Source organism: Chelonia mydas, chromosome 7 (genome assembly GCF_015237465.2).
Source record: "Chelonia mydas isolate rCheMyd1 chromosome 7, rCheMyd1.pri.v2, whole genome shotgun sequence".
Classification (NCBI taxonomy): domain Eukaryota; kingdom Metazoa; phylum Chordata; order Testudines; family Cheloniidae; genus Chelonia; species Chelonia mydas.
Genome location: NC_057853.1, coordinates 36212047 through 36226994, shown reverse-complemented (window position 1 = coordinate 36226994; position 14948 = coordinate 36212047). Strand labels below are relative to the sequence as shown.

General features: G+C 39.7%; 1 protein-coding gene across 2 annotated transcripts in view; it reads left to right on the top strand.

Moving 5' to 3' along the window:
* Positions 1-14948, top strand: part of CFAP92 (cilia and flagella associated protein 92 (putative)) — a 79566-nt gene that overhangs the window by 30604 nt on the left and 34014 nt on the right. For both annotated transcript variants that reach the window (XM_043551176.1, XM_043551175.1), the window contains exons 7-8: positions 9974-10155; positions 12571-12726. In XM_043551176.1, coding sequence (XP_043407111.1) covers positions 9974-10155; positions 12571-12726 — 338 coding nt within the window. The remainder of the gene's footprint in view (positions 1-9973; positions 10156-12570; positions 12727-14948) is intronic.

The window sequence follows — 14948 nt, the reverse complement described above, 5'->3', positions numbered from 1 at the left end:
CAGGGCCTAGAGGATGGACTGAAGAAAAGCCCCGAAAGATAGTGAAACCTTTTTGTTTTTTTCTCTCTGTAAGAGTTAAGTTTTGTTTGTAACTTGGGGCAGCCTCTGCGTCTCCCTTCTTGAGTTTCTCTTAACTTCCTGTGCAAAAAAATGTTGGCATCAAAATAAATTAAATTAATTTTAAAATCCTCTTTAATTAGGTCATGACAAGCTGACAACACCTTCTGTGCTTATTGAGATGAGCATATGGAATTTAAAAAGTCAAATTGTGCCATCACCACCACCAAAATTTTTTGCTGTCCTGGTCACATCTGGAAAAGAACATATCTTTCCTGAAATGAAACGTCCCTCTTGCCTCATTTTATGCCATGCACAGCGTCTGTCTCCAGGGAGAATAATAGCCACGGTACAATTGGATGCTGTATTTCTTCTCTTATATTGATTCCAGCAAAACTCTTCAGTGGTGCTGTAAACACCTACAGATGGGCCCACCTCCTGTATGCCTTTTCTGTCTGCAGTGGGGAGGTGAGGTTTTGTTTCCAACATATCCACCAATAAATCCCAAATGGCCTCCGTGGACTCCACACCATTAGTCCCTTTATTTCCAACACCTGAAGGTTCCTGTTCTTTTTAGTGGTGGTTTCTAGGGTTCCAAGTGTAAAAGTGTAATTAGGCAGGCCAAAAAAGAATTTGAAGAGCAACTAACAAAAGACACAAAACTAACAGCAATGAGTCAGGCCGCTATTGAGATGCTAAAGGAGCACTCAAGGAAAATAGGGCCGTTGCAGAGAAACTGAATTTTGTGCATTGGTCTTCACTGCAGAGGCTGTGAGGGAGATTCCCACATCTGAGCCATTCTTTGTGGCTGACAAATCTGAGGAACTGTCCCAGATTGAGGTGTCAGAAGAGGAGGTTTTGGAAAAAACTGATAAACAGTGATAAAGCACCTAACAGTAATAAAGCAGTAGTATTCACCCAAGAGTTCTGAAGGAACTCAGATATGAAACTGCAGAACTACTGACTGTGGTGTGTAACTTAGTGCTTAAATCGCCTCTGTACCAGATGACTGGTGGATAGCTAATGTAACGCTGATTTAAAAAAAAAAATGCTCCAAAGGTGATCCTGGCAATTATAGGCCAGTAAACATATCATCAGTACCAGGCAAATTGGTTGAAACTATAGCAAAGAACAAAATTATTGGATACATAGATGAACATAATATGTTGGGGAAGAGTCAGCATGTTTTTTATATAGGAAAATCATGCCTTACCAATCTACTAAAATTCTTTCAGGGGAGATCAGCAAATGTGGACAAGAGTGATCCAGTAGGTTTAGTATACTTGGACTTTCAGAAAGCCTTTGAGAAGTCCCTCACCAAAGGCTCTTAAGCAAAGTAAGGAGTCATGGGACAAGAGGGAAGGTCCTCTCATGGATCAATAACTGGTTAAAAGCTTGGGGAATAAACTACAGTGGTATGAGAGGTACATAGCAGGGTCCCTCAAGTGTCTCTACTGGGACCAGTGCTGTTCAACATATTCACAAATGATCTGGAGAAAGGGGTAACAGTGAAGTGGCAAAGTTTTGCAGATGATCCAAAATTATTCAAGAGAGTTATAGTCAAAGCTGACTGCAAAGAGTTACAAAGGGATCTGACAAAACTAGGTGATTGGGCAACAAAATAGCAGATGAAATACAATGTTAATAAATGCAGAGTAATGCACATTGGAAAAAAATCCCAACTATACATACATAATTTAGCTGTTATCACTCAAGAAAAAGATATTGGAGTAATCATGGATAGTTCGCTGAAAACATCTGCTCAGTGTGCAGCAACAGTCAAAAAGGCTAATGTAATGTTAGGAGACATTAGGGATAGGATAGGCAATATGACAAAATATCATAATGCCACTCTATAATCTCTGGTATGCCCACTCCTTGAATACTGCATTCAGTTCTGGTTTCCTGTTCTCAAAAAATATATTTTGGAATTGGAAAAAGTTCAGAGAAGAGCAACAAAAGTTATTAGGGGTGTGGAACAGCTTCCATATGAGAAGGAATTAAAAGGATTGGGACCGTTCATCTTAGAAAGAGACAACTGAGGGGGATATGATAGAGGTCTATAAAATCATGCATGGTGTGAAGAAAGTGCATAAGGAAATGTTGGTTTCAGAGTAACAGCCGTGTTAGTCTGTATTCGCAAAAAGAAAAGGAGTACTTGTGGCACCTTAGAGACTAACCAATTTATTTGAGCATAAGCTTTCGTGAGCTACAGCTCACTTCATCGGATGCTAAAAAAAGAATAAGCTAAGTTCCTGGGAGGCTAGGTCCATCAATGGCTGTTAGATAAGCTGGTCAGGGACACCGCCCAGTGCTCTGGGTGTCCCTAAGGCTCTGACTGCCAGAAGCTAGGACTGGGTGACAATGGCTGGATCACTCGATAAATTGCCCTGTTCTGTCCATTCCCTCTGAAGCATCTGGCACTGACCACTGTTGGAAGACAGGATGCTGGGCTATATGGACAATTGGCCTGGCCCAGTGTGGCTGTTTTTATGTTCTTATGTTTCAAGCTCTTTTCAAAGCAGTTCATTTTCCTTCATTGGTGCAGATAAAACTACCACCTTATTACTTGCAGTGTTCAGATTTAACTGTTCTGATGGTTTCCGAGTGTGATAGTTTACTTCTAAACCCTCGCATGAGCTTTGTCATTGAAGATTTTGTACTCAAAGGCAACTGTTCTGACAATCTGTCTTCCAATACTTAACATCAGTGCTTAGTAACAATGACACGTTACATTTCTATAATGTCTTCTATCCGAGCATCCCAAAGAGCTTTACGTTTTTATGCTTGTCATTTACTTCCACTGCTCTGTTACTGATGTTTTAAAAAAAGCAATAATTAAAATACCTCTAGTTTTGTACATCCAGCCTACTAAAAATCAGAAATAAATGAAGCGTGTGTGTCTGGAGGGGTGGTTTTTGCATGTGTGTGTGTATTTTTATTCTGACTTTATAACCCCGAATGTGGATGTATGGGGCTCTCAGGGGAAGATTTGTTCAACAGTGAATCAATGCAGTGAACTATTACTATTTATTATGTATGCCATTGCTATGCATAGCTTCCACATTCAGAACTCTGGCTCTCATTCATTACCCACTGCATGGATACTTCTCTGATTCCTCATAGAGTGACTGCAGAACTGGGACCACTGAGATTTAAATTTCCAGGAGAAGAAGGGAATGGTGGGAAGATTTAATGGCAAGGATAAACTAAAGATTCTTCATGTCCCAAAGAATTTGCTGCTTTGGAGCTGCCTGTGTGGACCTCTAGACAAGCAGCCTGCTTCACTCTGTTTCCTGTTAATATTCAGCTAGAAGGGGAGAGAAGGGGAAACTGCCATGTTTCAAAACTGTCAGGGCCATAGTCTGCCCTCGGTTATTAGTGTAGCTTCATTGACTTCAGGGTTGCACAGGTATAATAGAAGGCAGAATGTGACCTGTAGCTCTTATATTGTGAAAATGGGGACCAGCCTGTTAACAACAAACAAAAGTGAGCAGTGAAATTATTTTTAGGGTGGTTGAAGAATCCTAAAAAGAAAAAAAAGACAGAGACAGCCCTGGTATTTATAGAGAGATCCTCCTACAAACGTAGTAAATAAGGCATATGCATACATTTACCTCACAGCAATAATTATTTAATAGTTAAGTTTTGTGCCAGTGTTTTGAAAGAATTAGCTATCAGAAATCATCAAATAGCTTTACTTTCGTATTAATATTCCTTGATAGTCCACTTAAGTAACTGTATAATACTAAGTTAAACCATGAGCCGTATCTGTTACTGCTAATGTAATAAATTCTAAAAGTTATAGGAATTTAAATGTGCTCTGTGATGCTGAAGATATTTCTCAGCTTTGTTTTTGTCCCATTAATCAGATAACTTGATACTGTTTTGGATGCTTAAATCACATAATTAAAGTGTAATTGATGGTTTTGAATCCGAGGCATACTACATGATGAAAGAGAATTCTCCCAGGAGAGGTAATAAATCAGGTGGATTATGGCTTCAGAATTCCATAGGATTAGGTATGCTTTAAAACGAAAAAAGTAAACTGTTTCTCTGCTAGGGTGCTTTTCTTAGTCATCCAAAATGTCTGAGGTAAAGTCGTTTGCAGTAGTATGCAAAAATCCCTACGTTTATGCAAGGTTAACTGAGATTTTAATATACAGACTTCACACTTGTATAATACCTTCTAAGTTAGGGATATCAAAGCACTTCACAGCCATTGAGTTAACCTTATGAACCCTCATGAGATAGATGGGGAAACTGAGGCAGAGAGCGAGGTTAAACAACTTGCTGAAGTTACACGGAAAGTCTGTTGCAGAGCTAGAAATAGAAAGTATATCTACAGACACCCAATTAGATGCTTTTCTTAATCATGCCAATTCAAAAAAAATTCAGATTTATTGTTCCTGTAGCAAGTTTTCCCTTTAAAGACTAATATGGACAAAAATTGTGATTTTTTTGTTCCTTTCTTCAATTACCTCCATGAATCTCCACTGTGTTCATATGTCAGTAATCTGGGAGGCTTTTTTAATCCTAGTTTCATTTCAATGAGACCTGCATGTATTCATGTTATATCATATCCATAGGATTTTGAGGACTGATCTATACATGGAGAATGGCCATAATAACCTTCTGGCTCACAGTCAGTTTATTCCTGTAATATTTATACATTTTTGGGGAAATGTTTGTCAAGACTATTTCACATTAATTAGAGGCAAGTTTGAATTTCCCCACCCAAATATGGTAGTTTCTCTTTAAAAGCATATTTCATATAAGATATTAGCAGATTTTCAAAGTGTCTTACATTGCAGATTTGATAACCAGATTGTCTTGCTTTAGAAAGCCAGTTTATTTCAATGAACAGTTTCACAGCCAGTTGAAGCTGCAGTCACACTAGACATTTGCCTCCCTTTCATAAGAATTAAATGGAAATCTAGCATGTTACTGTCCTGATTATTCCGCAGACATTTTCAAGCAACAATGTATCACGTTCAAATATTGATTCACTGGTAATGATCCCAGTAAGCCACCCTTCCTTTAGTCTTTTTGGCTGCTACACCTTTTGTACAGCATAATTATTATTTGACTGACATGGATCTAAATTCAATTTTACTTTGTCTGTATATCAGATTTTAAAATATCATGCAGCCAGTCATATTTCATGAATTTTATCACTCTTCTTCTGAATGCCATAAGTCATTATTCTTTGATGACTAATCATGCAGGATAAATTCATACCAATAAATTATATGGCTCCCTATTAAACTTCTGAGAGCCTTAAGGCCACTGTATTTTGTGGCATACCATTGGCTGTGCCTGTGTGTGAAAGATACAAAACTGACACAAAGCAACTGTACACACTGACCTATGCATTAGTAAGCAGAAGTGTGTGTGAGAGATCTGTTTTATGCTGTTGGTATTGTGTGGCGCCCCAGGAGAATCATGAACAGGGAATGAATTACACTTTTTATTAATGACAGGTTTCAGAGTAGCAGCCATGTTAGTCTGTATTCGCAAAAAGAACAGGAGTACTTGTGGCACCTTAGAGATTAACCAATTTATTTGAGCATAAGCTTTCATGAGCTACAGCTCACTGCATCGGATGCTGAAGTGAGCTGTAGCTCACGAAAGCTTATGCTCGAATAAATTGGTTAGTCTTTAAGGTGCCGCAAGTACTCCTGTTCTTTTTATTAATTCATTTCTTTTTTAATAGCTCATGTTAACTCACTAAGAAATTCACAAAATATCATTAAAAACTAACAATATTTAAATTTAAGCTTCTTCGATCATACCTAGGCCTCTCTGGCATGAAACCGACCTAACCACTGGTACTAAAAAACTTCCTGTTATGTACCCACCCGCTGTCCAAATACCCAGCAACATTTTTTTGCTTAGCTTTGTTCATGTATAATGTCCCTGTGTTTGAAATCTTAGTCTCCTATCCTGAAATGAGCTCCATGTGGTTTGCTAGGTAAGAGATTACTTCCAGTTTCACAGCAGGGCGAGTTAGATAGGCAGAACTGCAGGGTCTCTATGTGTGGATGAGACAGTGGTGTTCAGAGGAGGGTTTTAGGTTTATTAGGAACTGGGAAACCTTTTGGGAGAGGAGGAGCCTATACAGGAAGAATGGGCTCTACCTCAACCAAAATGGAACCAGATTGCTGGCATGTAAAATTAAGAAGGTCGTAGAGGAGTTTTTAAACTAAGAGCTGGGGAAAAGCCAACAGGTATGGAGGAGCACATGGTTCAGATAGACACATCCCTCAGGGGAACATTTATTAAAGAGGATGCTCTATCCTGGTAAAGAAGAGAGAATAAAAGTTGATACCGTACAGGTAGGAGCTGAGAGAAACAGTCAAATGAATGCATCCGATGAAGTGAGCTGTAGCTCACGAAAGCTTATGCTCAAATAAATTTGTTAGTCTCTAAGGTGCCACAATACTCCTTTTCTTTTTTTCAAATGAAAAAGAGTCCCATTCAGTTTCATCACATGAAGGCAGACAGCTAAATATTGACAAATTTTATAAAGGCTAGTATACAAACATAAAAAAATCTAAATGCTAAGATGGGTGAACTTGAGTGTCTGGTATTAAATGAGAATATTGATATAATAGGCATCACAGAAATTGGTAGAATGATGATAGTCAATGGGACACAGTAATACCAGGGTACGAAATATATAGGAACATGGCTAATGTGTAAGAATTTTCTTGCCACATTGCCTGAGGAGAGGTGGTGGTGCTGGGAAAAGGGGTAGAGCTAGCCCCAAACTACCTGGCATGCATATTGCAATCATCCACAAGTGCAGATCTGTAAATTTGTTAGGGAAGCTTACCTGCCCTGGCGCAAAATCTACTCACCCACCGTAGATCATGATGATGGGGCAGGGGTGAGTAGAATTTTACAGGGCTGAGCATGTGCAAAGTGATGATATCTGTGAGCAATTGGTGCTGTTGAAAGCAGAGAACCCTACAGTGTGTTGACTATGCAATATCTCTGCTTCTTCTTGTATATCAGGTGTTTTGTACATGGGGAAGGCTAAGCCCTACTGAATAGGGCTAATACTGAAAAGTATAGCATGATTTTGTTGTTTTTCATGTTCTGTTGTCTCTGTCAACTATCTCCTGGATTGCTTCCTCAGTATCGAGTAGAGAGGAAAAGGCAGAACTTCAGAATACATTTATTGTCAAAGAATTAACTGTACTCAATGTATTATTAGCCATCATTCAAAGATTTGCTATGAAAATGTGGCTTAGAAATCAATGGACTAGGTATGTGCCTGCAATTAAACATATGGTTAAATTTCTTGAGTCTACTGCCATATTCAGAGTAGACGTTAGGTTTTGCAACATATCCTTGGAGAGAATCTACATTAATAAATATGGAATTTGTGCAAGCTCCCGCCCCCTACCTCCTGTAACTGTAAAATAATTGCTATCTGTGTTTTTCAAATGATTGCTACATAGCAGATTGAAGCTTTCCAGCAAAGTATTTAATAAGAAAATTATCTTAGTAAAAATCGTGTGAAGTTTATTCTGAAGCATATATTCTGGATATACTTATATACTATATATATTCTGGATATACTCATGTATATCATGTTATGAGAGATGAGCATTGAACATAGCATTAATGTAGCATTTAAATTATATATTAAGCACTAAATAGAGGGGGGCGGGGAAGGAGGAAGGTTATTGCATTACGTAAGACATTTTGCCTTTGCCCAGATGTTTCACTTGCTAAATGCCATTAGCAAAATTGATGTTCTTGGAGGCATTGTTGTCTAATAATTAGAGAAAGGGATCGAGAGCTTGGACTCCTGAATTCTGTTTCTGACTTTGCCGTTGACTAGTGAATATGACTTTAGGCAGATGTCCTTACTTCAGTCTGACCATCTGTATAATGGGTATAGTACCATTTGTTACCTCTCAAGGGTGTTAGTTAAGCTTCATGGTGTTTGTAAAGCATCCAAGGATGGAAGGTGCCCTGTAAAGGCAAACTATTACTGTTATTATAACACTTCTCAGCCTGCCAAGGCCTAAATATGGGGTGCAGTGTATGACAGAGATCCAAAATCAGGACCACAGTCTTCCATTGAGGAGACTTAATGCTTTGGGATTCATCTGTTTGGTGTAAATGATTCTTTCAGTAACCTGCGCTTAATTATTCTTTTTTTCTGATGTAAAAGTGAGGGATCACTAAGTGTGTGTAAAAGGTGGGTAGCTTTGGGAGTAAAATGAGTGACAGATGAGAGGTATTACTAATAAGTTTGGGCTGTTAGTTAATTAACGCAGGGCTGTCTAGAGGTCCCTGCTGCACCTTTCCTTTGGGAAGAGATTTAGCCCTGATTATGAACCTAAAAGACTAGAAATCTGGAGAGAATAGCTTTTGGTTTGCATCTTTAATTTTTTTGAGGTATATATCAAATGTGAGCTGTGCTATAGTATAGCAACAATATGATTACTACTACTACTACTTTGCACATATATAGAGTCGTTCATTTTGAGGATCTTCAAGGGCAAAGTAACATGAGCAAGGTATTGAATCAGATACTAGGAGGAAGTTTGCTGATGTATCTGTCCAGGTACTTATATGGTCCTCATCACCGTAATAACCTATGGTGACCTGTCTGCTTTGATCTGCTTTTCATTCATTTTCTGTCTGTTGAACTCTTTAAGGCTTGGGGTTTAATTTGAAATGCCTGCTGGGCCATCTGGCCTTTCCACACTGAGTGTGACTCTACAGAGTGGTAGAGAGTTTTCAAGAGTACCAGCTGCTAAGGGTGGAGAAGTGTATCTGTGTTCTCACACCTTTTCTTAGCATTTTCTCAAATTTTGGGGACAGTACACAAACTCATTTTGTCTTTCATTGCACTGTTTGATAAACATTTAGATTAATGGCTTCAGCCTGCATCCCTTACAAAAAAAGTCTTGTTGACTCCATTGGACCTACTAGTGGACTGGGTCCTTCCTATGTGGACCATTAAGACCTTTATGAAATATAAACTAAGTATGGTCCCTTTTCTTCAGCAGTGGCCAGAATTCAGCTCTTGTAATAGAAATTTCAGGCAATCCGCTCATTAATATAGAGGTGCAGATCTCTGCATGCAGTGCTCCATATCAACTAAGAAGGGAGACTTGTCTTGCTCAAATGTAGCATTGCATGTTGGGACCCGTAGTCACTGCAATCACACTGTATTAAAAGCTTGGGACCTCTGTGCTCTGCTCCATTTAGTGAAAATGAATAAAACTCTCTGGTTCAATGCAGTCTTCACACACACAGGTTGCCTCCTATTGTTTGGGGGTAAGGGTGGGCATGCTTGCTCCTAACCACTGTGTTTGATCTTCATGCTCTGTCTCTTGGAACTTGTCCCAAGCATGTCAACATGAAGTACTGCAGGCCCAGGCCAATCCTTTAAAGTGTCATGGTAACCAGTACCTAGGAATCTGGGCACATCTTCTGACTGGCTGCAAGTGACTTAGTGTGGAGGTACAGTATGAAAATGGCTGATAAGCCCTGTCCCACTTGTCACTAATTTGAAGCTGGTATGGGATCATTACAAAGCCAACATCAAGGCCGTTCCACAAAGTGATTATCCTCTGATATACTGGGCCCAATTTTCAAACTTAGGTGCCTAAATAAGATGTTCAAGCCAGCATTTGGACAATTAAATTAGCACTTGAGATGGGCATGTTAGCATCATGCACTATGATAAGTCCACATATGTGCCAATGCAGACTCCGATGCATGGTTTGAGCATTCTATCATTTTGGAGACCTCCTTTGAAAATTGGTCCCACTCTCACTATCAAGGAAGATGAGTCATTTTAAAAAACATTGAAGTGTAATTTATACAAATATTTCTCCAAATATAACAGTATCTTTTTTTCTTTATTTCTTGTACACATTTCAAGTCATTTTAGTGTTTCGGGAAACATCCCTTCTAACAGAGACAAAATCCTGAATGAGGGCAATAATTTGAAGCAGAATACAGTTGTTGGCTTTTCAGATTATGTAATTCCAAAAAAGCCAGTAAAAACGAAGTTCAGCTTGGAAAATCCAGCAGACCACACAAACAAAAAAGATCCAAAAGGTGGTAAGTTTTTTGAATGATATCTAAGATCAGATTTTAAAAGCTAAATGGAACATGAAATTCTGTCTGTGTAATAGGTTTGTGCAGATGTATTTGTCGTGTAGGCACAAGACTAGGAATTCTGGGCTCAGTGTTCTGGTCCCAACTCTCCCAGAAATTTCCTGTGTGACCTTCAGCAAGTCACTTAACTTCTCTGTGCCTCAGTTTCCACATCTTGCAGCTGTAAAACGAGGATGCTGATGATACTTTCCACGTGAGTGTTGTGAGGATTAATTAATTAATTGACGCCCTTCTCAAACTTCAACTGTTATGGTGATGTACGTTATAGCAGTGGCTAGAAATACAAGTAGTAATGTTGGCGATAGAGTAACCGTACTCATTCTGAAATTAGGCAATCTGCTTTTGCCATTCCATGTCTGCTACACTCTCTTTGGCCACCAGAGGCCACAGGGTGCAGTCCTCTACCCTTCCAATACTGATCCATGCTGTTGAACAGGGCACTATGGCCTGCTGTGATATTTTTTTTTCTCATTCTTGGCTGATGTCATTGGTCACGTGTCTGTGTATGGCCATAAGGGACACTTTAGGATCTGTCGATGCATTCAAGGTATGTAACACGCTGATCCTGTTGACAGCTGATGTGGCATCATGGCATATAGCAGTACTCATCTCCCATAATACACATAGTCCAAGGGATACTAACGGCTTAAATAAGCACTGACTCTGAATGTTCCCACACAGTTGTAACATGGTTCTGGCAACAGAGTTCTGCATCATTGATGCAACAAGCCGTGTTAGCCATAACCATACTTGTTAGCTGTTTTCTAATGCTGTCAAGCGTAGCACAGTTTGGGGCTTCCACAGTTATGGATGGGGCCTTATAGGAATGTTATAAACAAAGAAACATAGTGCCGAGCAGAGCATGGAGTCACTAGGCAGTCATTGCATAGCCTGCTCCTGTGCATGCAAATGGTCGCAGGCAGTTCAGTCTGCAGCACAGGAATGGACCTCTTTGAAGGACTAAACTTGGTGCCACGTCTGTTTTGTTTTATTTCGCAGATCTGTTTAAGTCCCTTTTCCCATGACTCTGGAGACCCATGACTTATGTGATCAGTTCCACATATTACATCTTGCCTTTTCATTAGCTAATTCGTTCACAATTAAGGCAGTTGGAGCCTTTTTTTCTACAAGCTTTTGATAAACATTTACATGCTTTTCAGGGAGGAATTCTTCTTAGTTATGATTTAAGCCTGTCTTTGCTTTTGTTCAGAGCTGACTGGATTTTTTCCCCAGTGTAATTTGTGGCAAGTATTGTTAACTCTATTTCTTGATGTCCGCCCCTTTTAATAATAATAGGAATAATACTTTGCATTGCTATACCTTCTTCTATCCTGAGGATCTCATTTAATTAATTTAGTCTCACAACATCGCTTTGAGATAAGCAAATACCGTTGTTCCTATCGTATTAATTAGGAAACTGGTGTACAGAGAGGTCAAGTGATTGTCCTACAATTATACAGGTCATATTTGGCCAAGCGTGAAATACAATTCAGTTCTTCTGGCTCCAATCCTGTGCTGGAAGAACCTGGACCACAAGATCATCCTGCACCCTCCCTTTATTACAGGTAGTACCATCATTATTCAGCATGTATTAAGCATTATACAGCACGTTATATGATCAAAGCCCAGCTCCCATTGACTTCAGTCACAGTTGTGAGTGCTCAGCACTTCTGCGAACCAGACTCCAAGATCTCAAGTCATGCACTCAAAAAAGAGGAGCACACAATACTGACCAAATGTGAAAAGTTTGGTTTAGGTGGCTTTCCTAGTATCACATAGGAACTCAGTGGCAGGGAGAGAAGCCCTCCAAGGCACCATTCATCTGCCTCAACCACAAAACCATCCTTTCTCTTCCTGAAGTCCTCTTCCTCATTCACTACACACCTTCCACCTTCTGCAACAAATGAGACAAGGTTCCTACAGACAGCCTCCACCGCAATGCAACCCTGACTAATTCTCAGAGCAGGTCCATTCTTTGCACTGAATGAGGCAGGTGTCCTATGGGAAAAATAGTATGTGATAATGTAATTAAGGACTGTATCATTAAACATACATACTAGAGGGCCGAATTAAGATTAGACAGGCATCCTTACTAATTTTCTAACTTTCAAGTGCTTGACTGCAAAATCTTAACATTCTTTTAACGTATATATATATATTTTTGTATATAGTGTGAAGTAGGTTGTAGAAATGATTTCTCAGTTGTATTAAATCACTTGCCTAACTAATTTAGAGTTAGAGTACATTGTTGAAATCTTACACTCTGGCCAATACCGGGCTATGCTACCCATTCCAGTAAGTTTGTAACTTTTTGCCTTGTTTAACCTTAAAGGAGTTCTTCCTCACCTCTATTAACAGGTAAAAGGAAAAATTCTACTCCTAAAAGAGGCCCTGCTCTTAAAGAACGAAAGCAGAGCACCTGTAAAGTGTCTAATACCCAGACACTGGTTGCGGCACTGACAAAGAAGTGTGGCATAGCATCTTTGCAACTGGATCTCATGCCTCTCCTCTCAGGTACTGTTCAGTACTGGGGGGGTGGGAAGGGGCACTATGTGAAAATGCAGGTTTCCAAAGCACCCAAATGCATGCTAGAAGTGACTTCGGGAGTTACCATAGCAGATGACCATGGGGAGCACTGGAGTTCTGGAATGGAAGAGGGTTCTGGCTGGGGAGAAGAAAAATGGTTACAAAGTTTAGTTAGGGTTTGGACTTGAACAAGGAAGCCTGACATCTGCCTATAGCTCTGTATGTTCTGAGTGGCACTGGAAATTAGAGTGTTACAAGACTCCTGCAGGCTTCTAGAAAGGCAGACATTCACTTTATTGGATCCTGTTTGGTTCAGGACCTGCTGGGGTAGAGTGTTATTCATAGGTGGAGAGGTTAGTTTCTCTGCATGGTTTAGCTAGGGTTAGGGTTAAGGTTTGTGGTTCACATGCATTGTTATTTTTCTAGGTTTTCACGTATACTGTGTTCACTGTCTTTGTCCAGTTTTGTTCGTATTGTTGTAAGTAAATATTCCTTTTCTGTAATATTGAGGGAATGTGTTGAGCTAAGGGAATGCCTGACTGGGCGGAAAGAGGTGTGGATGGGAATTGAGGAATTACACTCTGTCCAAAAGGAGGAACACAGGGAATGTTGATGATAACATAAAAATGTAGGCCCTGCGCCCACAAAGATGTTGTACACTTGCTTAATTTTATGCACTGTGAACAGACCCATTGACCTCAGTGGGACTACTCAATGCGTAAAAGCTAAGCATGTGTGGAAGGCTTTGCTAGACTTACATAGAAACTCTACACAGCTATACCGTGGACCTGTTTGGTACCTTTGGGTGGCATCTGTATGTCTTTTCTCTTTCTCTTGATATGGTACATGCGTTTGTGTGTGTGTACAGTCAGGCAAATTTTGGTGATTCTATTAACACCCAAAATTATAAAAAATAAGTATTCAGCTTCTCTCTAGCTATTTTTTTACAGTAGCCAAAAAAGCCATGGAGCGGGATAAAGGTTGTAAAATTTATACTTGTTCTGTGCTGTGGAAATATTAAGCCATATAAATAAAGATGCTAAACACCATCTCACTATAAACTTCTTATAAGCTTTTACTTTTGTAAAAGAAACAGTTTTTCATTTTCTCCAATTTCCTATTTTAAGGTTGGGAAAGAGTTTAAACTGGAAAAAAGGTAAGTGGGAAGTATGTCAGGGGTTTGTATGTAATGGCATTTTCATTCAAAGGGATCACATTTTTGAGCCTGTGCTGCTTGTCTTTCTAAAGATTATGACCAAGTGAGGAATGTCGTAGGAATTCTAGATTTTTACAACCCACAACAACACGTTATTACTAAGGTCTTATCTACTGTACGGGGGGAGATCAATCTAAGTTACGCAACTTCAGCTACGTGCATAACATAGCTGAAGTCGACATACTTAGATCTACTTACTGTGGGGTCCACAGTATGCTATGTCGACGGGAGATGCTCTGTGTGGGTTTTTCTCTCTCTTTCTTGACCTGCCCGTCTCTGCCTCATGTCCCAGTTCTTATTCTGAAAGGCAAGGTGGTATCTGACTAGAAGGGGAAAAGGAATGTACAACTTTCAGTGCCCTCAACCCTGTGCCCACCAGGTGTCCTGGTTTTCCATTTTTAAATCTGGGATGGTCCAGTGGTTGGGGCACTAGCTTTAGATTTGGGAGATCTTGGAGCACCACAGACTGCCTGTGTGAGCTTTGGCAAGACACTTAGCCTCTCTGTGCCGTAGTTCCCCATCTGTAAAATGAGAATAATAGCACTGCCTGACCTCATATCATGTGCGAGGATGGAGTATGTTAACGCTCAGCTATTATGGTAATGGGGTCATGTAAGTACCTAAGATAGGTAGGTAGATTCTCTTAGCAGCTACTTTCCACAGGACCCAAACCAGAGCCAAACTGCTTTGTAGTTGCACCAGTTTTTGCACCACATGACTCTGCTGTAAATAACTACTTTGTAATAGAAGTGACTGTGATTGCTATCCTGCTGCCTATCTGTGATTCTGCAGCCTTCAAATCCATGGGTCTCCTCAGCATTTTAGAACAACAGAAATGGCTGAAGATCCTGTCACTGTAAATAGTTTACTGTGATCCCCTTATGTGAAACATATATTTTTAAATGGGCAAAACCGGCAATAAATCTGTATTTTGTTTGCATTGTGAAGGGTTTGATCTCCCAACCAGTCATGCCTAGGCTACTGGTAATGACAA